The sequence below is a fragment of the Tinamus guttatus genome, unplaced genomic scaffold, assembly GCF_059628265.1.
Source record: "Tinamus guttatus ecotype Peru unplaced genomic scaffold, ASM5962826v1 Tinamus_guttatus_pri_ptg000777l, whole genome shotgun sequence".
NCBI classification, from domain to species: Eukaryota; Metazoa; Chordata; class Aves; order Tinamiformes; family Tinamidae; genus Tinamus; species Tinamus guttatus.
The window spans coordinates 602525-629384 of record NW_028289311.1 but is presented as its reverse complement, the minus strand read 5'-3'; the positions used below and the strand labels follow the sequence as shown (position 1 = coordinate 629384).

At 39.4% G+C, this 26860-nt stretch overlaps 1 protein-coding gene across 7 annotated transcripts in view; it reads left to right on the top strand.

Moving 5' to 3' along the window:
• Window positions 1–13751: 13751 nt before the first annotated feature.
• The window catches only part of FHOD3 (formin homology 2 domain containing 3), a 387720-nt gene continuing 374611 nt past the window's right edge, over window positions 13752–26860 (top strand). For all 7 annotated transcript variants that reach the window (XM_088537458.1, XM_088537457.1, XM_088537456.1 and 4 more), the window contains exon 1: window positions 13752–13923. In XM_088537458.1, coding sequence (XP_088393584.1) covers window positions 13753–13923 — 171 coding nt within the window. In that variant the 5' untranslated portion in view covers window position 13752. The remainder of the gene's footprint in view (window positions 13924–26860) is intronic.

The window sequence follows — 26860 nt, the reverse complement described above, 5'->3', positions numbered from 1 at the left end:
TGAAAGTATCCAGCAGAGATATGACCTAAATTAATTCTAATCTCTAAAATCCATTTTGCAATCACTTTGGCAGGTTCCTCAAACAATTCTTTTGCAGAGAGGCAGAAAAATGTATTAAGAACTAGAGAACCCTTATAAGCTTTCACATTGAGCTATGTACCACAGTTACGTTTTTATCTTTTGATAAGCTAAACATGATTCAGCTATTAAAAGAACTGGGTCCAGCTCAGTTCATATTAGCAATTTTGTGGCAAATTTCCGCTGGGCATCAGCATTAATGATAAATTATATCAAGGTGGGTCATCATGCCTCAGCTATTCCTCAGATCTGATAATTTTGTTAATGCATTCAGCTTCACCTTTCTTTCTACACAGAAAGAGATGCGCTTGTCCTGTTGCTTGTCATGTCCTATGGGATCCTAGAACTGCTTTTCAAATGACTGCTGGAGAGGTAATAGCAGTTTGTAATAGCCAGGGTTGCTAAAGCGTGAGGTTAAGCTCCTAGACCTATATTTAGGCACTTCAACAGGTGGCCTGATGTAGAGAAGTGCTGAGCCTGCAAGCTCCCACTCAGCTCCTTAAGTACTGAAATCCATGGACCAGCTGAGAGGTTAGGACTTCTGAACAATCAGACATGTGCTAGGTGCCTAAATATCTACATACGTCTATAGGAACATAGCATGAAACCTTTCCTATTAATTTTGCCTCTTGTGTATTTTGAGATACTACTTCCAGAAACAATTTTATCATGGTAATTACTATTTTTGTTGAAAATGCAATACCCGATAACCTTTATCATTTTCTCTCTTTCATAAAAGTGTCAGTTAATTATCCTGGTTAGATTCTGCTTTTAATATGTGACAAATATTAGCTGATTTCAGCTCTGCCCTTGTAAAATGCACAAATATTAAACTTTAGGGCTGATTTCTTATCACTCAGTATTTCATAAGCATAAAATAAGCTATACTATAGTTTCAGTTTGTGATATATAGGGTAGCTTAAAGATGATAGCTCAAATTACTGATATGTTTTGAAGTTTAAAGCATTTATTTTTGTTCATACTGGACTAAACAGAAGTCTTCAGATGATTTTCACAAAATTCAATTCTCCAGCCACCCACACTCTGATTAAAAAGATCATAATCATTATCTCTCAAAAATGTGCAGATCAAATGTGATTAAAATACTTCATGTAAACTATAAAAACTGACACATTTGCCTGAATTGTTTCAGTGTCAATGAATTAGTTATGAAATAATGCTCTTCAGAAAAAAATACCAGTAAGATCTTCCTTCAGGATGCCTGAATGTGCAAATAAATCTGATTTTACAATCTCTTACAACAATCTCTTATCCTCTTGAGTGTTGCCTATAAAATTGCTTTTCAGTACATAACACAGCCCTCTAAATCATAGTGATCTTTTGGTATTTTAAGCCATTATACCTTGCAGACAGTTCATAAATTCTAGACAAAAGCTAAATACTGTTTTATCCAAAGTTCTTATATGTGGCCACTGCTTGGATCAGAAATTCCCATGTTTGGTCTAGAGGCAGATGTGAATGTGCGCTTACCCAGTGAAAAATATTGCTGCCCAGATTCTAAACTCATATCAACAACAGACTTTGCCTGAAGTGAATAATTAGCAAATGAGCCCAATGCTCCCTGCCTGTGTTGATTTTGGCTTTTTAATTGAGTGTGAGATCCTATGACCCATATTTCAGGTTCCTCATTTCACTATTAAAGACACCCCTACTTAACCCCCCACAGCAGCACTTGGGAATGGGTTGTCTGCTGCTCTCTACTACTGAGCAAACACAGTATTTCTACAGTATTTAGTTTAACACCACTATATAAGCAGGCTCAGGATTAGACCTTCTGTTTATAACACTAGGATTAAAACAAGTTTGTTTTCTCTACTTAATCCAGATTAATAGGAGATTTGCATTTTGTGCTGTTCTTTACTAACTGTAAAGCCCATTAAGATATATTGCTTGCTATGTAATTGCACAGATATTACAGTGTTTCTGATGACAAACATTCCTTATAACTAAACACAACAAATTTTCAGATTGTTTGAATATGATGCATCTGATGCCATACTTTTAAATTTGGCTAATATATTGTCTTTTCATCTTCAGAATCATCAGCTGCATTTAACTTTGCTTTTCTTTTTAGAAAGAGCAGATAGGGCATAAAAATGCATCAGTCATAAATCTCGCAGTTGCCTATTTCAGCAAAAATAATTATACTTATAAACATGCATGTTATAAAATGTACATATAGATTGTGCATATGCACATATACACATATAATGTATATGCATTATATATAATGTATATAGAACATGTGTGCCTGCATTTATGTATGTATGTTCGTCGCTTTGCTTGGTGTTTCAGCAAGGTAAGTATTCCCAAACTCCTGTTTTCTTTTGCAGACAAATTCTGCTGTCATGGAATCTCATTGCAAATCTCTGAACATGCAGTTACGATTGTGCCCAAAGAAAAGGAAGACAGTCTATTTTCTTTTTAACACTACAAAATCATATTCAAGCTTTTTCCAGTTATGCTTGGGTTTGGAAAAAGTATGACCACATCATGGAAACTTTTCTGAGATGGTTCTAATCTATTAAAATTGAAAAGATGAACGAACTGTCTTATTAACCTGAATACTACAAAACAATGGCTTATGTTCCAGGTATGAACACTGAGAAGAAAGCAAAATAAGTACTATAAGAGGTTTAGCAGTTAATTCCCCACTGATTTTTTCAGTCCTATTTGTTCTTGTATTTTGACTGTTTCTTTTATTTTTGGTTCATAGCCAGTTCAATTTAGGATGAGAATAGAAAGAGAGAAAGCTATTGGATGTCTGAGATGTCTTGTTAAATGTTTTTAAGAATTAAAATCAGTGTTAAGCAAATGCTTCTATTCCGTTTATTTCAAAAAACTAAAAGACACTGATTTGTAGTTCCAATTGCTGAATTCCAGATAGCTGCTTATCAATCATTTGGTCTATCTAGTTCTTTTTCCCCAGGGCAACATATTAATTCATATTAAATCTGAACATTGTGCAAGTGACATATTTCATCTTCTGGGCAAGTCCTAGATCGGGGCAAGTTGGCCAGACTGCAGCGGTATAAGGCACCATGAGTATAAATGTTGATGTGGTCTTTACTGGCAAAGCAGTCTGAAAATGTGTGGTTTCATGCTGATAGCTTTACATATCCCACTGGGAATCAGCAATCTCCTCCTCTTTATCTAGATCCTCGATGAATTTTTTTGGCGTCTCCATATCTTTTTGTCTAACAGGAAAACTGTGCTACCCTTCTCAGCTGTCTGTGCTTTGTCCCTACTGCATGTAACGCATTTTAGCTGCAAACTCATTAGCTTCCAGTGCTTACACTCTAATGTATTTACTTGGGGTCTTGAAAGGAAAGGTAAAACAATCTTAGTTGTTTTAGTTTAGTTTAGGTTTAGTAGAAGCCACCAAGTCTGTTTGAACACAGTGGCCTTGAGGAAAAAAATCCCTTCACTTCCCCATATCTTAGTAGAGATCAGCAGGTTACTTGGACTATTCCAGAAGTGTCAGCAGTTAAGGGGCAAAAATCAAACCAAAGACTTTTCACATACATACTGTACCTTCATACAATCAAGGACTAACAAGCAGAGGGCAGCATTCTGATGCATATGAATTTCCAATCAGAAGACATTTTCAATGTTAATACAAGTATCATTTCATAAAGTATTTGATTAAATTAACACTCCATGAGAAGAAAATGCCCACTGCCTTCCTACATCAGTGAGGTTTGTTTTTGCAGCTTGCCTCAGCCAACAGAACAGATTACATTCATGCACTGAGAAATAGTGATGACAGAATCATAAACAGACGATTTGGACCACACCGTAGGTTTGTTTAAGAGGTGCTTTTATAAGCTGGAAAATAAGAAACAGTCTCACATTAAAGAATATATGGTAGTGCCTCCTGACTTAGCAGCTTCAGTGGCAAGCTGCATACATTAGTCTCCAGAATAATTTTAGGAATACCACAAACTAAACAGTTCATTGAAGGGGTCTATTATACTTGATTAGAAATTTTATCATCATAGCATAACCAGCAGATGTAAGGATCAAAAGTGAGACCTTCAGGATACATGAACAGCACAAATTAGATTTTGTTATCAGTCTTTCTTGTTAGGAGATGGATTTTTTCAGCACCAAGCCTAAAAACATTGCTTCTGTGTTTAGTTCAAAGTTCCAGTACTTCATTAGATAGAAAGACTTCTCATGTGAATGAGAAGTGTTTCCAAGTATTGGGCTTATACCATTTCTTTGACAGCCTATCAAAAGCTTCCTAATGTTGAATCTCCAACTAAGTTGAGAGTTGAGAAGATGTTTGACCTTGTGCCACCTTCTCCTCTGAAAGATGAAAGCTTGTGAGTGAGCTCTTTCAGAAAAGCCTATTTGTTCTGACCATCTGGCACTGCAAGCACTTTTAAAGAAACAGTTGTGAAAGCGTGATTATTTTCTCTCTCTGCCAGAGATGGCTAAAGGGGACCCACAAGCAACCTTTCTGCAGGCTTTCTACTATTTTGTTTTGTTTTTAGCTACTTAGCTATGTCCAAAGGTCTAAGTTGAAACCTGAAATAAGAAGGCAAACTCCTTAAATGATTGATGTCAGCTGGTACAGCTCCAAGGATTGGGTCTATAAGCTTGAAACAGTAAAATAGGTTTCTTCTATCCTTTTGGAGTACTTAGAGATGCCTTAGTTTTTCCTTAGGGAAAGGAAAACAGATATTTGCTTAGAGTTTCAAGGAGCAAACACAGACTATACCCCAGGTCTACGACACTTAACGCTATCAAAACAGAAAACAACTCACTGGTCCAAAGACAACAAGATTCTTGAGCCATTCAGCTCTCAAGAAGCTGATTTGAACTAAAAATCCTAATAAGGAATATTTAGCATGTCATCAAAAGCCAGTGTTAAAAATAGAGTTCTGTAACCCAAAGGCAAAACAGATAATTGCTCTCACGAGCATGTTGTATGCAGGAATTCTCCGTCTGCCTATACATACAAACATTATAACGTGAGAGATGTGGTAAGACTAATATCTCTGACAAATTTTACAGAAAATTTAAAATATGTAATGTATATCTACTATATATTGGAAGAATCCATTTGCATCTAGTGGTGTCTTATTAGATTCTGTATGAATCATTGCCCATTGTGGGAATATCATTCACCTGTGTGGAATTAGATGAGACTCCTGCTCTGTGTACACCAGAGGCCTCAAAGGTGAAAAATTAATAAATAAAATGTTTGGATGCATAAGAAAATATTGCAATGGCTTCATAGAGGCAGTTTCTTCCTACTCTTACAGTTCTCTGCCCAATTTTGATCATCCCACTCCCCAAAATATAAACAAAAACCAGATCATGTTCAGAGGTGGATTTAAAAAATAGCAGAGATATGAAAAACTTCCATGTGAAAAAAGAAAACATTGGACAAAACTTATACTAGAAGGGAACCAAATAAGAATGAAAATGATGAGAAGTATTTAAAAGAAATGCCATAGAAAAATATTAAATATTTGTGTAATTTTACTGCAATGCAAACTTGAAGACAACTGAAAATAGGAAATTCCAAACTGAGGAAGGGAAATGCTTCATCACACATACTTAGCCTGTAGAATTCATTGCTGTGAGACAATCGTGTGGCCAAGTATATAACAGCATTCAAGAAAAGCCAAAGTATTTACTCTGATATGAACATCTGAACTAAGAAAAGTCAAGATATTAAAGAATAATGTTAAAAACTGAAGTTGTTGTAAGTCTAGTACTCTACTGATGTAGCTGACCGGAAAAATATACAATCTTATGTTTACTAAACTAAATAACAAGTAATTCTGCATTGAGGATGTTTATATCAGCATTGGAATTTTTATGTCAAGTTAAATAATGCTAGATTATCTACAGCCAATTCACATATTTATGCATGATCATGCCTCCATGTTTTCTTCAAATATAGATATTTACTCTTGGTCCAAGCTTGAAATACACTTAGAGGAATTATACTCACCTACTGAGGAAATATATTTTAAGTTAATTAGCAGCTTAGCTTTAAGTAAGTGTTTAATTACCAGCTAATTAAACTAAGGTACAAAAGCCTAACAGTGAAGACAAGTCTAAAATATACACAGAAGCTCATTCTGTTGACAAAAAAAAAAAGGTTGGTAAACTATTCAGCATATGTTTGTGCATCTGTGTTCTTTACTCCAAAACAATTTATTCCTTGAAACATATTTATTTTAACTAGCATAGACTCTAGATCAAATTACATCAAAGGAGCATACACAATACCAAGTCAATACCTGTTCTCAAGTTACTAAGTATTTTTGATCTACCAAAGTTTAGTTTAGACATGTCATCAAACAAAACTCAGCACTATATTGACTATGAGGTATAGGTATAGAGCGCTGAGGTAAAAATAAGAATAATAATAATAATTTCAAGCTAATTTCAAACTAATTTCAGACTAATACACATGTCTGCAAAACAAGCTTTTTGGCATGGAAACTTTAAAGAAAGTTAAAAGAACTGTGATATAAATTCCACACGAAAAAAAATCATTTACTTGCAAAGTAAAGCAAGCCTCTTTAGTCTTTATATCACTAATTCACATACCCCAGTTGACATAATCAATCTTCATTTTCCAAGAAAGACTGGTGAGTTTTATTATAAGATCTCATACTAGCAAGATATCATTAGGCTGCTAAGTAGTTATTTTATCACCATTTCCACACTGACTTACAACAAAGACACTATAAAGTTTACATTCAGAATGCATGGCCATGGCTATGTGATATGCAATATCAACCTATATTAAAATTCAAATACTGACACAGGAAATAAGAAGTATCTTGCCAATTATTCTCACTACTTCTTGAGCTTTTTCAGATTGCTAGTTCATTTACTCTTTTAAAAATAGAGAACAGGGGGTGTGTTATTCTTTATTCCACTGAAATTCAATTATCAAACTCCACTGTCAGGCCAAAAATAAATTGTGACAATACTTTCAACTGATTATTATGCACAGAATGAGTGAAATTCTTTGAGTCTATATAGGATTTGCCATATCAGTACAGAAACTGGTCCATCACAGTTATACTACTTTTGGAAACAGCCTTTGCCTTATATCCTCTTCACAAAGCTCTGTAACAACTCTGCTGGTCTGTGTTTATGCACAGTGAAAAAGCTTGAAAATGAAGATAGATCTGGCCACACTTTTTCCCTAGAAATGATGTTCTCAGAACAGAGTATGTTTTTTTTTCAATCAAAAAAGTTATAAAAAAGCCAGGCTGTGTCAGAATACAGTCTAGTAAAGCTAATATTTTCAGTGAATTTGAAATGAGGAATTCAGAATATAAATAAAAAACATTCATAGTTAAATCTCCCAGACCTTGCTTTCTGTTTTATTTACAGTGAATTCAGTGACTTTGCATTGCAGTAAAGTGTGGAGTCTCCTCTGCTCCTCTCTGCAGGTTTTATTTGGAACACTTCCAAGGCCTAACTCAGCCCACTTTGTATCTGCGTATCATCTACAGGCTCTTAAGCCTCTCCTCTTCCCTCTCCCTGCCATACTCCTCAGACTGTGCATGCCCCCCTCCTCATCCTACTCACGTGCTTCCAGGAAGTATCAACATTCACCTCCTCCAAAGGAATCTACCTGACTATTTATTTTTAAGGGAACATAATGAACAACGAGCAGGAAATATATAAAAGACATCTTTCATACTACTAACAAAGGAGAATTTTGATTTTTGTCTGGTTTTAATAGCCAGCTCTGTAGAATAAGTCGTTTTTTCAAGAATCACATGTGGTTATGGGCTCCATAACATTATTAATGGTAAAAGATTCTGCAAGCTAAAACTGACTGAAGTGACACTCACTTGTCCCCAGTTGTCTCTAATCTATGTCCTTAGTCACCTCTGTGGCCTCACTGGCATGCAAAGAGTTTAGCAGATAGAATTTGAAAGAATAGATAGTCCTGCTCACTTTGCCATGGCTGGTTTGAGGTTTGATGTGCAAGCCTAATGAGCAAACACCAGGAAGCATTCCCACTATAATCAGTGGAAATGGCTCTGGACCAATATATATACACTTGAACAGATGCATTACTGATTGATAGAAAAATTTTTCAGAATAAATTTCACTTCATTACTTCCTATGTTAAAAACTGTCCTTTCTGAGAAAGAATCAGGATTAAGCAGCAGAGAAGGCTAGTTTCTGTAGGATCACCCTCTCATTTTTTGAGGAACTTAAAAGTGAATGAATTCAGTGAATTCCAGAACTGGGCAAGGGAATCTCATTATTAAGCTGCAAATGCTGCTATATTAAATTTCCAGTCCACTGATGATAAACTTTCCAGAGTCTCACTGGATGTGTTTCCTTCTTTTCTGAGAAGGAAGGCTTTATTTGTAGAACAGCCAGTGCATGCGGCCTAAGCTGAGGTCACTGGCAGCTGTAATTTTAACTCATATCATTTTAATAGTTTTGGGAAACCAGTCATGGGCATCCCAGACTTGGGCAGCCCATAGTGATGGTTACTTGTGACTTAGTCACCATTTTGTCCGATAACACTCCATCCATAAAATGGGGGTAAAATTATTTCCTCCCTGCAGAGGACTATTGTGATAATAAATACATGAATAGTTGTGAGGCATTCATCTGCAATAGCACTGAGCATTGGAGGAAATCTCTTGAGGAAATTAATTCTGTTATCAGAACAGGGTTTACGTAGCATGCAATGGATAAGGCAGGAGGAGGCCTTGAGCACTCAACAGTGAAGGCGAAATAAAATATCACTGCATGTGAATTAAGCCCCCTTGCCTATGTGCTGAATGAGGCAGGAGTCCTGTGAAAGATTGAGAGTGTGCTTGTGTATCCAAAGACTGTATCAAAAAGGCCTTTTACAATGTTCATATCATACATTCATACATGAGAAAACTCACTTTTCTGCCTTTTCAGCAATGATAGTATCTTTGAGAGCTGGCTACTTAAGAGGAAGAGCTTACATAAAAGGAAGGAAGCTCTGTGGGATCACGCTCAGAAGTCTACCAAATTGTTTCCTGAAACAGTATGATTCTTGGGAGAATGAAGGTATTTGCTTTTCCAGATTTGTACAGGATCTTTGGGCATATGGTGATTTTGGTATCATATACCCAGAACCTATCTTCACTACCAGTTACCTTACACACAGTATTAACCAGCCACCACATAAGAAGAATTTTCAGTAACAATCAACCAAATCTGAATGTGTGATGTAGCAAATAAAGCTTGATTCAGACCACTGACAATCCTCTGGGCTATTACAAGTCTTTCACAAAATAAAGCTATCTTTTAAGTTGGCCTTTATTAGGCCCTGAGGCAGACGTGTTCTGTGACCCAGTCATACAACATCCAGTTCAGATCCCATTGCAATCAGGAGAAAATGGGCTTCTCTAAAAAATATCATACTAGGATAGTGTCTTCAAGCTACCTGCTCCTCAGTTTCCCCTCTGCAGGGTGGGAATGAGCTAGCAAAATTAACAGTAAGAAAGCTCTTTTGAATATATGGATGAAGGAAACTGAATAAATCTACAGTATTATTCTTGGTCTTGTGACAGACTGGACTTCACTTACACTTCGTATTTTAAGAAGTCTGTTATGTTATTTGCCTGTCCAAAGTAACAATGACAATAAATCACTTTCCTCACTTCACTGAGAGAGCTAAGTTTTATTTACAGATTATAGTGTGGGTTCCCATCACTGCAGTAAAGGATCTGTCAGCACTTCCATTATCATACTTTAATTCCAGTGGCTTACAAGCCCGTTTTGATTACCATTACCAAAAGGACTGCTATTTTTCAGCTTTATTTATGCTAAGTGAATAAATCATGGAAGTTAAAGTTGCTCTTGTTCTCCCATAACTAAAACTGTCTTGAAGATGAAAAACGAAATCTGTAGAACTGTTCAGTTTGTCCAAAATACAGAGATGAACTGGCCACTTCGCTTGCTTTTAAACTGTCCAAAATAGAGAGATCAACTGGCCACTTCACATGCTTAGTCTGTAATTTTGCAGTCATGTATTCTAGATAAGTACTGACATGATGACATACTGGAAAAACTAATATTCTTGTGGAGCTATTCCAATTGCTCAGATACGTAGTAGCATTTAAAAAAAATTCTTAAACACATATTTATGTTGTGTCTAGGTGGTCCTTAGGTTAAAAAAATGCTTTTAATAACTTTCAAAAAATATATTTTTAAATTTTTAATAAAAAAGGAAATTAAAGATAAAAAACTATGTTATTTTAACATTCAGGTTTCAACAGTAATGAAATTCAGATTTAAGCTTGACATACCATCTTAACTCTTTCAACAATTTATTTTTAAAAAATGCTAATAAAGGGATGAGTTAAGAAAAATAAATCAGCCCTAAATGAAAACTCCCATGTTATGCTTCATTCCTAAAGTATGCGTGTGCAAGAAGAATTTCTCCCTTGTGTTTTTGTAATAAGAAGTTGGGAGCTAAAATCTGTGGACTTTACTCAATCATGTTCAAGCTTTGCTCTTTTGGAAAATGCTTGTGATGGACTCAGGGACCCTGAATTCAGTAAATAATACAATTTGTCCTGCTTGCCTGTCCTGGAAGGAGAGGGCCCTGCTCACTATACTATGATACCTCCAAATGCACAAGGACAATAGCCTGAGCTTTAGCTGAGGTTCTGACTGCCTTGCATGGTTTTGTTCAGTGTGACTGAGAAAAACAATCTCTCTCTTTGAGAACTCCTTTAAGGTCTTATCTTCTGTGATGAGAAATTGGGTGAGACAACCACATATATTGTTGTTGTCAAGTCTCTAACTGTCTTTCCAGATGTAAAGCCTGTGTTGCCTCATACTATGTACTTCTGACAGACAGTAGCTGTTTGTTAGTAGTTTACTGTGTGTTATGTGCCTCTAAAAGCCATGTTCACTGAAAAGCTTGGCAAGAAGGAAAGTTGCCTACTTACCTTGTTTTAGCTGCTGCCCTGGATAAATACAGCCTTGAGGAGGGCAGGAGAATGTGTTCTCCTGCAAAGCATACTCTGGATGGATGGGGAGGGAAGGACTTTTCAAAGGAGAATTATGACTCTGCAGCAGGAACAGAATCTGGTGGCTGCTAGGAAGAGGAGCAAACACACAGCCATGGCTCAAGATGATGGAAAGAGACAGACTATAGATTCAGAAGGCCTATGTAGAATATGCTGAAAAGCAGGAAATCATTCAGAAGTTAAATTTATATGTATACACATCTCTCTCTTGCTCCGTATACACATGTACATACTGACCTTATCCAACAGATCTGAATTTCTCTATAAAACTGCATTGATTTAATTCAAGCTCTAATAAAATCCAGCTTCTGAAATTCAAAGGTCTGTAGTCATTTGGTGATGTTTGCAGAAGGGAAAATGTATAAATAGACGAAATTTAAAGCTCTGGCTAATTCAAAGATTCTTTCACTCACATATTGCTCTACTTTCTTTTCAGTATCCGTGTCATAACAATACTGCCCATCTCATATTTGTAAATTCAGTTGAAGACCATTAGATACAACTGTAATTTCTTCTGATTTATGATCAGAAACCCATCAAGTCAGATGTGTTGGGCCCTAAGGTCATCTGATCTCTCTTAGCCATGAGGACTGCACCCATTCTTTATTTATATTTTCCAGTGCTGGAGGGAAGGTAGCTGCTGCTGTCTGATAAGCATCATATAAAATCTTGGCTTCCACGATTTGTTTAACGCTGCCACCAAAATACCAATATCTTTGTAATGAGACATGTAGCTGTGGATTAATTTAGTAGAAGTCAGCATTAATTCAGAGAATTCATAATTAATTCAGAACTCGTAGAATATTATACCACCTAATACTCATTATAGATTAACAGCAAAGGTACAGTGGTGTTTTCTGAAAATGAAAGTTCAACATAAATATTCTGCAATGTAAAAAATCTATTAAATGGTAATTATGTAAATTACACTAGAAAAAATGTCCTATTTGATCTTGACTTTCTATGGTGACCAACACATACAATATGCATAAGCAGACAGAAATGAAGAATACAGTAATATTGTTTGTTCTAGAAATTAATTAGTCACCAGTAAAATTGATACAAAAATATTTATTTCTGAAATACTGATTTTAATTGGGAAGTATTGTTAAAGCAATTGTCACAAAACTGATTACCCTTAATTACAAAATCTTTGGCACAAAAATGCTTCATGATTTTTAATATATATTCAATATGTTCAGGTGAATAGCTTTCTGCTTATATACAAAACTCAGAATCAGAAACTCAATAGGTGTAGCCAGTTATGGTGCATGAGAATTACTACTGTGGGATGGTAAAAATAATGTAGGGCCTTTTCAAGGTGAGAAGAAAAAAAAGCCAATAAAATATCACCCGTGAAAAACCTGAAGTAGTTTGCTGAATGTTTGCTGCCTGCTTTATGTTGGCAGCTCTTTTCTGAACATATGCACAACTGCGAAAAAAAACAAATCATGATAAGCTAGCCCTGCGCACAGTAGGAACACTGGGGATGACTGCGTGTGGCCTAGCTCCTTTTGCCCCAGAGCAGACGAGTGCGCCCACCTCAAGAATCATTTTGAGCAAGCCTCTTATGTACACTATGTTCTACAGATCACGCTTTCTTGCTTAAGATACACGTCTGGGATACATGTCCCTGCGTTTCTCAGTACTGCAGTTCTTGTCCTGTAGTCCTATGGGGGCTATCCATCCCCACAGAGGATGATGCAGTTGTGACCACAGCCATGAAGTACGATGCATTCTGGAGGGCAGAAAGGGACTGGGTTGAAATTAAGCACATGGAAAGGCCGTCAATTCCCCACTGCAGAGAGATACTTCATGCTCTTTATGAAGTCCATACCTTATATTTCTTCTGCTGCTTTCTGTGCCCCTGCAAATGTAGACCAGGCACAGACATGTGTCACTGATCCTTACAGTAACAGGTTGCAGATTTGATTACAGAATGCAGATTTAGTTATAAGTTTGGGATTCTTGGCTCTGAACTTCTTAACCTACCTGAGCACAGGGCACTTTCTCCCTGTTTTAACCCTTCAAGACGCAATAATGGGCCTAGGTCATGGAGAAATTGTGTAGTACGCAAGAGAGCTTTCTGGATTTGGGGAAAACAGCCGCCACTGCGGGAGGGTCTCTGCCTCCCGCGCTGCGAGCCAGAGCCTGCGGGGTCCCCGGGGCCGGCGGCGATGCCGGGCGGGCTCTGCCTCCTTCCCCCGCGCGGGGGCGCTCGCCGCCCTCTGACACCCGGCGCCGGGTTGTGTGCGCCGGCTGCGGCCGCGGCAGTCCCGTTGCCCGCTTGGCGCGCTGCGGCCGGGCATGGGGGAGCTGCTGCCGCTGCTGCCGCCCTCCCACCGCTCGGCCTGAAGGGCGCCCGTAGCGCGTGGATCGCGGCGGGGAGCGGGCCGTGGGGCGCTGAGCTGCGCTCCACGCGCTCGCTCGTGCCGCAAGGCGGGGGGAGGCGGGCGGCTGCCAAGCGGCGCCGGGCGGAGGGAGCCGCGGCCGCCGGGGGAGGGCCGCCTCCCAGCCCCGCGGCCACCGTGCGGCGCCGCGCTGCCCGCGCCAGGGGCTGCCCGCGCCCAGGGGCTGCGCTGCCGCCGGCGCCCGTCGCCACTCGGGCGCGCCGCTGCATGGCCGCGCCATGGACACGGCCACGCTGGTGTGCCGCGTGCAGTTCCTGGATGACACCGACCCCTTCAACAGCACCAACTTCCCCGAGCCCACCCGGCCGCCGCTCTACACCTTCCGCGAGGACATCCCGCTCGCCACGCAGCTGCCCGCTGTGCACCGCCTCCTGCGCGCCCCGCACAAGGTGAGTGGCAGGCGCGCCGCCACCGTGCGGGGCCGCTCCCCTGGGGGGGGAGGGGGGTGAAGTTGGGGGACGATGTGGGGCCGCGGCGGGGGCGGTTGTGGGGGAAGGAGCTGCTCCGGGTAGCAGTGAAATAACAGCGAAGCGGGGACGGTGCGCGGCGCCTCGCCGCAGAGTCGGGGTGTCCGCCCCGGGGCCGGGGACTGCTCCCCACCGCCGAAATTCCTAGCTCCGGGGATATTTGGCTGCTTCTGCCGCCTTGTAATGCCCCCGCGGGGCCGGGGCACCTGCGCAGGGCCCCGCGTCGCTTAAGTTTTCCACCCCCCAAACACCCCGAAGGACCCTTGCCCACAGTACTGGGGGTTGAGTGGGACGGCAGCAACTGCTCGGGTATCAAATACGAGCTGCCTGCCCTTTGTTAGCCATCCCTTCCGAGCATTGTGGAGTTTTGCAACTAATGTTTCATGTAGGACGCAAGGCCAAGCTCTGGGGAGCAGGAGCACGTTCACACAGGCAGGATTTGAGCTTTGCTGTAGTCAGGTTTTAGGAGCTAGACAGAGCGAGAGCTTTGGTAAAAATAGCTGTGCATCTCCTGCCCTTGAAACAATTGGCGCTGCTGGTCGACCTTGTGAAGAGCTGCTACATGTTGCTGTCACAAGTGTTGTGAAATGTTACGTATTTCTTCTTGCATACTTCTTATATGTATGCTGGCATCTGCAGTTCTGCCCTTGAAGTCAGGCAGTCTGGCATGATATTTGAATTTCAGATTTTCAAGACAATGCTATTGATTGGCATAATGATAATGTGCTTTCATTATTTTCTTCTTTATTCTTTTATCTTGTATCTGTATATTCTGCAGAGTGTGCTGAAGAAAATGAGGAAAGTGTCCAGCTCTTTTTTGTTCAAAAGGAAGCAGAGTAAAAGTTGTAAAACTCTTTCTCCTTCCCTCTCTGATGAAGTGGGAGGAAAATACTCTCTTAATATCACTTGTTGCATTACATCTTGCTCTTGGGAGCTTGCGGGAGGATGACAAAGGGCCATGTGTGCTGTTAGCTTTAAGGAGATCCAAAACCCAATAAAAGTATTTCAGAGAAAAGCGCTTGGAGCAGACAGAAGTTTTGTATGTGCAGAACAGTTTCTTACGTAATAGTTGCCAAGGATACAGCATCCAGAGAACAGAGATCTGCCTAATGCACAAAAACACTCGAAGTCCTTGGCGCGTTGAGTCAGTTTTGTTTTAATGTGCTCAGGACACCCTAATTCAGAGCCTGGTCCCATTGTTTCCAAAGAAGACTTTTTTTTTTTTTTTTTGAGCCAAAACTAATTAAGAGAAAGACAGGAGAGATTCTGGTACCTGGCGAATTAGAATAAAATCATAGTTTAAAATCCGAATTTACTGTTAATTTTGCCTCAGTTTTTAAGAGTGCTCTATTGTGTTGTGTTTTATTTCTGTGTTCCTTTGAATGCTATTTTGACTTTTTGTTTTATAGCCATCTGATAGCCTTTACCAGGGCTTAGTGTCTTAGGAGCCACCCAGTATCCATTGTCACTTCTATATGTTTAACCCTAGCCTTGTGTTTCAGTGCACAATGTGTTTTTGAAGGTTAGCTGAAGTTTTTAAACTGGACTCTAGGACTTTGGATGAAAGATATTATAAATCCCTAGTGGTGCTATAAAATCAGTTATTAAAAGACAGCCACTCTGCTAAAGGCAGTTCCTGTCCCCATGACTTGTTAATCTAAGGTTCTGACTCTTGCAAGCATGTGCTTCTGCTATTTTCATTATGTGGGTAGGCTCACTGAAATGTGTTTACATGTTTAAAGTTACCTTTGTGTTTGCAGAATCAGGGCCTATTTCTGGAATGCCTTACTTATGACTCTTAGTGTTCTCTTACGTTTTACATTTATAAAAAAGGAGAGGAAGGCTAGCGAAAGTCGATTAGACTGTTTTAGACGTATCCAGTAAAGGTAAAGAATAGTTCTTTCTGTGTGCTTGTTGTTGCTGCAACTTCTCTGTTATTAGATAATTGATACACGCTCTGTTATTATTAGATAAATGTTTTTGATTGATATGTGCCACTTTTTCAGGAAGGGCTTTCCACTTTCTGCTTTGAAGGAGGGGGCTCAGGGAGGCTTTCTTTTCTGAGCATTTCCTCAAGATTATTCTCAAGAGAATCACCTTATTACTTGACCAAGAACACTTTTACATTTTTTTTCCCCACACTTCACCCAGAGTTTGTCCTGGACCCTGTGATCTCTGAGGAATGCAGCTGTCAAAGCAGACCATAGGGTGAAATTCAGGTGTCAGTTCAATTTGATACAGAGGGAGTTTGAGTGATTAATTAGTTACTTTGAAAATTAGTGAGCTAATGGATTAAGAGTCTTGATGGTGACTCATGCCAAATATTTTGAAGTAGACTTAGGAGTTCATAACTCAGAGAAGCAGCCCAAATCTTTAGAAATCTGAACTGCTGGCCTTTTCTTGTCAGCGAGCGCTGCAAAAGAAGGATCTGTGATTGTTTTTTTTTTTCATCAGTTTTATATTTGTTATCTTTTGCCTTAAATGGGTATTTGCTTATCCTCTAAAAGGGAGGTGCCAGTTTGCAGCGTTCAGATCACTCACTGATTGGTATATCTCTGTGTAAATGATATACTGCTGTAGCATATGCCAAAGAGACTGAGGTCAGTAGAGGAAATCCACTTGACATCTTTGTGTAAGATTCGATTCCGTCATTACTGAGCTGAAATTTTCAATTATGTGTTTTTTTTTGTGGTTAATAAAAAAAAAAGATGACTTGTGTATTCTAAGTTATTATATTATTATTTTATTATTATTATATTATATATTATATTATTAAGTAAATCTTTGGTAATGCAAGCGAAAAATAGTTAGATGTATTGAGCTTTCTTAAGAAGCCTTTTTGTAACCAACATATGTTACAGTTTGACCCCAAAGAGCAGCATTTTTTCAATGCAGTTGTTTGGAAATACAACACTGGATTTCATAATTTGGTTTTATTTCTTCTTCTTTGTAAACTTTGGTATGTAATTGGATTTGGAAGCAAGTCTGCATCTGATGAAACAAGTTTATGTGAACCAGTGTCTGCTGGTCGACAATTTTTTTTTTTTAGCTTCTTGTTCAGGGATCACACAAGAATTAGATGCCTTAAGATTAATAAACACTGACTAGAAATGGGATTTACTACTGTGAAAGCATTAAGTATGTGGATGATGTGAAGCAGCTAAACCAACTGATAGAGTAAACTGAAGAGAAAGGTATCTGCAATCCTTATTTCCCTTGAAATTATGTATCTAATTGTAACCTCTCCCCCACCCTATTTTCCTTTTCTCCATATGCACACCCTTCTGCAGCCATAATTTTGGATGAATATATATGTTTGAATATATATGTTGTGTCTGTTCTGCCTTGTGAGTGTGTGTGCCTGGAGCATGTGTCAAATCAAATTCTCCAGGGCACTACTATAAGGATTGTTCACACGTGTAGCTTAGGATGCCCACGTACTAGTTTCACCAAGACAGTGACACGTGTAGGTGCAATTAAGCACCATGAGTTCTATAATAGCACTTTTAGTGACGTTTAAAAATTCTTGTTGAGCAACTGGGCTGTATTACAGTCTTTGTGGGTTGCTTATATAGATTTAATTGACCACAGTGCCATTTTGCATCTGGCTTTTACTGCCTCATTTCTCTGTATTATAGGGCACTCTCTCTCTCCGTATCCATTGTACTAACAAGAAATGCATCTAGTCTGGAGTCTGAATTCACGTGTCCCTTTTTCCCACTCTTGTGAACCTTGGGAAAATTAAGACCTGGATCTAAACTTGTGGTTCAGGCCCAGTGCCAATAATGTTCATTAAATCTAATTTGGTACTTTGGATTTGCTGGTTTTGAGTTGCTTTGAGTTATTGGATACTTCTGACTTGCTGACACAAGGTCATTCAGGAGAGTAGATATATATACGTCGCCAATGTCAAATGGCATGCTTTTTTTTAGAGATCTTCCAAACTTATTCATATAATTACAGCATGCTGAGTACATTACCATATTCTGTTTTCACATCTCACTGTGCCATTCAGTGTTAGGGCAGAAAGAAAGATAAGAAATATATTTCAATAATAATACAGGAAATGATGGCTTTTAATTTAGGAAGGAAATGCAATGGGAATACTTTGAGTAATAATGGAAAAACAAACAAAAACAATCACATATTGCATATGGTGTAATGATGGTCCCAGTGGGAGGAGAGAGATATAATGGTATAGGGGTAATTGTTCTGACCTCTTGTTCCTGCTGAGAAAACTGGAGGCACTTTCTGTGGTCAAATCTCTTCCAAGAATTTATAAGTAGGAACAGTGTCATGCAAGAGGGGGAAAAAAAAAAAGTATAAGCAAGTAAATATAATGAGCTCTAGAGGGATTCCAGAGTTTCATTCATAACCTGTCCAGGTTTTCATCTTCAACTGTAGTGATTCAACCCTAGATTACAGGCCATGGGGTGTGGTGGCATGTAAACTGGTATCAGGGACTGTTCACTGGCTTGCATCCTGGCACTGAGCTCAGCTCTGGCATTGAACTCAATACCAGGATATATCCTGGCATAGACTTCAGCTTTTCTGGGAGAGGAAAGCCTACCAACTGGCTTCCTTTTCCTTGGTTTCCTTGAAGCACACTTGTATTTTTTAAATGTATTGGCTTACAGCGGCTATTCAGGAGGAGAGGGTTGTTTGGCTCTTGATCCTTTGGGATGTAAGGCTAAGTAGAAAAGCCATTCTCTGAAGAAAGCATTTTGCGAGTTGGCTGTTATGCTCTTTGTCAGAGCTTAGCTATAGAAGACAGAAATTGGAATATTATCCTACCAGGGAAAAAGGTCCAACAGAGATGGGAAATTGACTCATATCCCTGCAAATATCATGACTAAGGAAAATGTAAGGCCTTATTCTTCAAGAGAAGGAGGGATAGAATAGTTATTTCCAACAGCCTTTCAAAGTTCTCAGGATTTAGCCACAGATTTCTGGAGTTTACAAAGCCTCATGCTTCAAGAGATTGACTCTGTAGTGATTGTGTATGTTTGAATTTTCTACAGAAGTGTTCATCAGTGTAAACAGCTATTTATTTTGACGTGAAAGCATGAGCTGCATTAGAGCTCCGTTTGAAGAATGTTATTCTGAGGCAATATGAACAAATGTTCAGAAGCACAACTGTGAAAAGCTATTCATCTTCTGCAGCATGGGCCTTTGAAGAAGGAAACATCCAGGTACAGCAGATCTAAGTAAATATCAAACGCTGGGCGTTCAGCATTTGCATTCAGACTGTTTAATGTAAGAGGTCTTTTAAGTTTTTTGCAAGCTAGGACTTTTAACAAGTTGTAGTTCAGTTAAGGTGTTTGCTCTAGGCCTTAAAAATAGATTGTGGTTACTGAATTTGACACTTTTGTCCTGCAGGTTTTTGTTAGTGTAGCTGCTAATGCCTCAAGAGTCTTTGTAGAACTTTATTTTATGGAAGTTAGTTCTTAAAGTACTGTTAAATTTTCAAATAACATATTAGTCACACAGCATTGCATAGTGCTGTTTACTGACTGCTTGCAATCAAACAAAGGAGGTGAACGGAAAGTTAATCCTCACTGTTATAATTCCACAAGTCTTGTACCTGCACTTAAAATTTTAAAGTTTTCTTTCAAAACTAGTTGCATCTCCTTTTTTCCAAACTTTCCAAAAGTGTTTTAAGAAAATTTTAGTATTGCAGTCTGCCTGTAAATGTAGACTTTGGTCTGTATCTTTGCTGATTGAGGAATGGGAGTGTGAAGTGGGACTTGGTGTGGTTTCATTGTAGTTCTTCCCATGTTGTTCCAAATACAAACACGCTTTTTCAAACCTCTGGACTAGGTTGTGGTGTAGGTTTGTTTGTTTGTTTGTTTTCCCCCCATGCTTCAGCAGCCATCCTACCTTGTAAGTGTCAGAGTCCCTTTTCTTTCCATGTGATTTTGTTCACTGGGTTGGGAGGAGGAGCGTTAGAATCCCAGTGCTGCAGGTGATCAGGCTGGTGCTGTGCACCACCTTTGAGAAACAGTACTTCAATAGGCTCTGCTCATGTGCTAGGATATTACTTCATTACTGACTCAAAGAAAGCTACTACACCTCTGTCATCACTTTCTCTGTCACCTGGATTGCATTAGACTAATAATAACTTAATATTGTATTACAGCTATTAATAACACAGCAAGGAATGTTGTTGCATATTTTTAGCAGAGAAACAAGTTGGGACAAAAGTAGCTGTGAGTTCTCTAGTAGGCTTAACTACCTGGAAACATCTGCAACCATCTGGCATATAAAATTACTGAAGTAAAGGTGAGTGAGACTTTAAAGTTCACTTTCCATGTGTCATCACTTTAACACATATATATAAAATTCATTGCAGTTTCCAATTCCAAACATATAAAAAAGAAATAATTTTCTCATTACCAACATTTTAAGAATGCCTAAAATATAAAAAGCTCTCTTCTCTTAATTTCAGTCTGACTTGCTATCTTTAGTACCCACTGACCTGAACTCCATTTTGTGAACAGGTATTTCTTTGAATTAGTACTGACCTACTGCTGATTTTTGAACCTGGGTTCCTGGTCACTATTAATAAACAAGAGTAGTATTTTTGTTACTTTTGTGCACATCCATCATCATTTTGCATTAGTGGTCAGTAGGTTGAGCATTAAAGAGTGAGGGGCACAAACAAGTAGATTCATCTCCTTTAAGTTGTAGTTCTAGAGTATTTTTAAGATGTAACTGTCAAACCATGCTCTCTTGTGATCACTAAGAGGTAAACTCCAGATATCTTGAAGATGAGGAAAAATACGCATAAATAAGTTGCAATACAAAATCAGCTTACATGTACATTATTGGAAGAGGCTGTAGATTGAGGCTTTATGGCCTTAAACCACAAAAATAGCAAGCTGTATGTTATTCTTTGTCTAGCTAAACAAGTTGTATTGTTTTATCTGTATTGGCACACATACATCAATACAATTCTCCTCTTGTGCATGACAAGCACGATTATGTTGGAATAAAGTGTAGTTACAGATAGCTTATGTTTTCATGTTTAGAGAAGTAACTGTCTTCGATTCTGCAGTTATTTTCTGCTTTTTAGAAAGTACAGACTATGCCAGTTTGAAAAAATAAGGGTAGTTAATGTTTATACTGATTCAGGAATGAAAACAGAGACATTAAAATATCAGCACTGTTCTTTGATCCCAGTTGCCTCTGGTTTACTACTGAGTCCTTCAATCCCTCCAACTGTGATTAAGAAGAAAATAAGTATGTGCTAAGTCTTGTAATTGTGCTATGGCAGCTGAAGTAACAGCTTTAGTGGTAAAGTAGCTCTTTTAGCTCTAGGGAGCTGAGTGGGGTTTCTGTGTTTTTTCTTTCTTTCTTTTTTTTTTTTTCCCCACTCCCCCCTCCTCGGGTGGGTCCATTATCAGAGAAGCAGATATTAGGAGGCACCTGCAGCATCTTAGGGGCTGTGAAAGGAGAAAGTTGCAGCTCTCATAATCACGCCAACCTAGCTTGTGCCTCTGAAGGTCACAGGCTAGACAAAGGTAGCTGAGAAAGTGTGTCCTGTCTGCTTTCCTCCATTCCTGAGGGGCTATTTCACACCAAGACAAGAGCATAATTGCAGAGAACACAATCAGGGCACCAGCTGCAAATTCATCTGTGCTAATGAAAGGCTGAAGTTTTGTGCCTGCATTTTGTGAGAGTAGACCAGTGGTTCTAAATTTTCTCCACATCACCAGTGATGGCCCCTTTCTAGCTGTGGGACTGATGTAGATAGACTTCTAGTGCTGAGAAACACTTGCTGTTTTTTGAAAAGTGAAGAAATCAAGAGTTATGTATCTACCCTCAGTTTAATACCATATTGCAGCAGCTGTCCCTGGAGAGTGACCTTTGGCTCCACTTATAAAAGGTTTCTTTGCCCCTTCATCAAGCTTTGTGTGGGATGTGGCTCTTAGCAGTCTATGATCCTCTGCCCTCCTTATGGGAGGCCTTGGTCCTGCAGTGTGGGAGAGCCTCCCAGGCTTGCCAAGCAGGGAATTAAGGTTGCCTGCTCAGCTTTATTCTTTGCACCTATGAGGGGCAGCAATCCTGCAGGGCCCCACTATTTAAAGGTTGCCAGCTGCCAGTGAAGGGGGAGTCAGTAACCAAGGGGAGGAAGGTTGGGGTGCTGCTTCCTGCAGCTCTGTGAGAAAAGGGACAGATTCAGTTATGCTGCACTGGCTTGGAGGCAGTAAGGACCTGTGCATCCAGCCATTGCCTCGTATGAGTAAGTGAATGTTTTGTTTAATGTTTGTTTGTTCTGAATCTGGCACTTAAGAAAGGTGAGAGAAATAAACATCTTGATAGCTTTGAGTGCTAAGGAAAGGAGGTGGACTGCAGATTGACATGTGTCTAGCAGTGAGTGTGAGCTAGTCTGGAGATGGCCACCTTTGCTTGCTTTAATAAACATAATTATCTCAAGATTTCCACTCCTTTTGCTAACTAGATGTGCCTTAATTTGTATCTGTTGAATCTGAAAGTTTTTAAAACAGTTTTATATATTCCTTGTAGCCTTTTTCTTTTATTAGGGGTATGTTTTAGAAGCAAGTATCTCCTAGTGTGTGTTTGGGTGAAGATAGGGAAGAGGCAGGGAATACTGTTTGGACTGCTCTTCAGGAGAAACCAAATGAAGGATACAGCTTGCTGTATCAAAAGCGAAATTTAAAATATTAAGTACCTTGGAAGCCTGGTGATGAGATACAGCTTCAGTCATCTTCCTTGTCTCATTGGTTAATGTGCAGCAGCAGTTCCAGTGTATGGGGGTCAATACTATTTCATGGTGTATATCTTTTGGATATATCCTAGAGGATAAATGATTACATGGTGCTGTCACTGCTTTTATTACTCTGAAAACATTACTGGTTTCCTCTTAGAACCAATTAGCCCTACATCTGAAGCAGTTAGCTTTTCCTTTTTGTAATTTTTTTTTTCTTTTAAGACATTGACATTGAAGACACTGGTAATTAAGAATTTGAAGTATAAATTCGGGGCTGGCTTGAAGAAATTTTTTATTTATTTTTCAATATTATTTTTCATTATTAGGACAACCTGGTATTTAAAGCATCCTCAAAGCTGCTATTTCAGAATAGGTCTTGTAACTGTTACTTCAGCGGAGAAGTTAGAGACTACACAGGATGAGGATGGAGTAGACTTATTATTGAGCCAGCCCTGAAAATGCTATCCAAGGTAGCTACTTTGGTGTTGACTAAGTGAAGTCAGCTGAGCAGCTGCCAGTGAAGGTGAAAGGGTATTGATTTTCAGGGCTGCCAAAATGTTATCTCTAAGCTCTAAATCATATTGAAAAGCATATGGATGAAACTCATTTATTTTTAGGTTTTTCTTTGTGCAGTGTTTATCAAGACAGGCAGAATATGAGTATGTACTCTGTTAGTAAAGGAATTCACTGCCAGTGAGTAACTTTCTGGTGCTGTTCTTCTGCACCAGGGGAAGGGGAGCACAGCTTACCATCCTGTTCTCTCAATGTGTTTCAACATGTAATTGCACTGACCTATATAGGGTAACTTGGCTGTCTTGAAGCTTTAATCCTAGCCATTGTAAGTGCTGATTGAATTGCAGGTTAAAAATAGCCATTACACAGACATGTTGTATGCTGTCTGTTGCTTTCTGCTTTGGCAAGTTGTTGGTAATATGACATGATTAAAAGTTGACAAAGGTAATGGGCAGAATGCTGTTCATGTGGGATTTTATGCCTAAGAAAATACCTTGATGAATTAGGATGGTGTGGTTATGCCTCAAATAAGTGACCAACTTTTTACCAACTTTATTTATTTATTTATTTTTTAATGGTTCTTGTAGGCTGCTGAAAGAGTGCCCTTGCCTTAACACCATTCTTTAGATGGTTGTTTTTCTGTGGGACGATAGCATTTGGAAATCATTATAGCTAGGTGTGACTTGAGTGACAAAAAGTAGATTAAAAGTATTTTTCGGTGAAGCGTAAGCTGAGCTATACTTGTTCCTTTATGTTGTTATGGTTCGTCACTGATATTCCAGCAAATATTTCAGGAAGATAGATGCAGCTGACAAGGAGAGAATAGCTTGCTATCTTGCTAGTAGTCATCAACTTGTGTTATTTTAGGAAGTCTCAAGGGAGGTTGATTAAAATCATACTCTCATGTTTTTTATCTGCCAAATTAGATTTCTTGAAATAAAAAGTTAATTTAAAGCACTAACTTATAAAATAGGAGATATATATGAATGTAAAAATCCCCCCAAGCTTTTCCTGAGCGAATATCTTTTGAAGGATGCAGGCTTCATCCTACTCAGTTTTTATGTTTGTATGTTAAATTCAAGAAGGGGAGTGCCAAATACTACCACTTAAAAAAAAAGGTAGGGGGGAGGCTTGCTTTCTTGAATAGCTTTTTGAATATATAGAGGCATTTAAGGCAATGTTATACCTCCCTGTTTTTTCTCATGTAGGTTATTTGACCCTTTCTTCTAAATAAGTCAGTGCTGAAATGTATTCTGCAGGTGAGTCACCAGAGGTTAATACTGAAGATGTTCCTGTGTGCTGTGTTTTAGCAAGCTGCCTGTTCAACCATTTAAAAATAAATGCGACTGAGTGGTCCTTTTCTGTGCAGCTACTAAGAATTCTCATGATTTCTGAAGAGACCTGAAAACTAGTGAGGTTGGGAGAACTGTTTGTGAGAGGGAGAAAGAGGTCTGAAAAAGTTTTTTGTTAGCCTAGAAACAGGAATATTGTCATGAGAGATAGTTAGCCAAAGTTAGAATCTCTCGTAGACTGTGTTTTATCAGTTGTAACTTTGTGAAAAGGTGTTGGAGGAATTAACGTCAAGACATTCGTTTTGCTGGAGAATCTGTTCTGGCAAACTGTAAAGCTCTTAGATTTACAAGCATCTCTGTTAAATATTGCTGGGATCTGTTGTGAAGAATTTTAATTAGCTGTTTGGGAAGGTATATGAGAGATTTGCCATGAAAATGCTTAGTGCAGCCGGTGACAGCAATATGCATAACTTTGTTCCTTGCTTTACCAAGGTTTTTTCATTGATTATTTGCTGATGTTGTGGAACCTCAATGCTAGATTTTAAAGCTGTCCCCATTGGGCAGTGACCTGAATAGTGCTCATGTTAATGTCTGTCCTTATGATTTAGAAATGGCAATGAAAAAAGTTATCTACTTAGGCAGGTGCCAACTGAAACTAATTAGCAGGTTTATTTTCTTTTTGTTTTGGAGGAGGGAGGTAAATGTGAATCCCCAACTGCAGAATGTTTATACAAATACCTCATGGTGTTTGAGCAAATTATAAAGGACTGGGTAGCAAAGCAGTGTTTGCATCATCTCTCATTCTTCCTGCTGTTCCCCTCACTGTTTTTCCATATCACAGCCTGTACTGTAGTAGAAGAAGCAAGCTCAGTTTACAAGTGATGGTAGCTTGCAAGGACTTGTGAGTCAGCATACTAAGAATAAAATACATTTTTGATGCTAATGATACTTATTTGATACTGTTGATTCATGAATGCATGAATTACAGTTCTGCACTGGAGGTATCAGGGGATCAGGCCCTGCTAGCATGGGTTCATGAAAGGCAGGTCCTACCTCACCAACTCGATCTTCTTCTATGACCAGGTGACCTGCCTGGTGAATGAGGGAAAGGCTGTGGATGTGGTCTACTTAGTAGTAAGGCCTTTGACACTTCTACTGTCTTCCACTGCATTTACCTGGAGAAGTTGGCAGCTAATAACTTGAACAGATGTACTCTTTGCTGAATGAAGAATCGACTGGATGGCTGGGAGAGAGTGGTGGACAATGGAGTTAAATCCAGCGGGCGACAGGTCGCAAGCAGTGTTCTCCAAGGTCAGTGTTGGGGCCGATCCTCTTGAATATCTTTATTGATGATCTGGATGAGGGGATTGAGTGCACCCTCAACAAATTTGCAGATGACACCAAGCTAGGAGGAAGATTTGACCTGCTTGAGGGTAGGAAGGCTCTACAGAGGGATCTGAACAGGTTGGATCAATGGGCAGACACAAACTGTATGAGGTTCAACAAGGCCAAGCGCCGAGTCCTGCGCTTAGGTCACAACAACCCCATGCAGCACTACAGGCCTGAGGCAGAGTGACTGAAGAGCTGTGTGGCAAAAAAGGATCTTTGGGTGTTGGTCAACAGCTGGCTGAACAGTAGTGGGTCCAGATGGCCGAAAGGCCAATGGTCTCCTGTCTTGTATCGGGAATAGTGTAGCCAGCAGGACCAGGGAGATGATCGACCCCCTAGACTTGGTGTTGGTGAGGCCGCACTTCAAAATACTGTGTTTAGCTTTGATCTCCTCACTACAAGAAGGACATGGAGCGTGTCTCAAGAAGGGCAACAAAGCTGGTGAAGGGCCTGGAGCACAGACTTTACGAGGAGTGGCCGAGGGAGCTGGGGTTGTTTAATCTGGAGAAAAAGAGGCTCAGGGGAGATCCTATCGCACTCTGCAACTACGTGAAAGGAAGTTGTAGTGAGGTGGGGGTCAATCTTTTCTCCAGAATAACTATGGAGAGGACAAGAGGAAATGGCCTCAAGTTGTGCCAGGGGAGCTTCAGGTTAGATATTAGGAAAAATTTAGTAGTCAAGCATTGGAACAGGTTGTTCAGGGAAGTGTTGAAGTCACCATCCCATGTCCCCCAGATGAGGCACCTGGGGACATGGTTTAGCAGGCATGGTTGGAGTGGCTTACGGTTGGACTTGGTCTTGAAGGTCTTTTCCAACCATAACAATTCTGTGATTCTATAATGATTAGTTTGTGCAGTGGGACAGCAGCTCTGAGTAACTAGTGCCTGCTTTTCTCATAATTGTGGAAGAAAAGTAGTTCAAAGAGATGCTG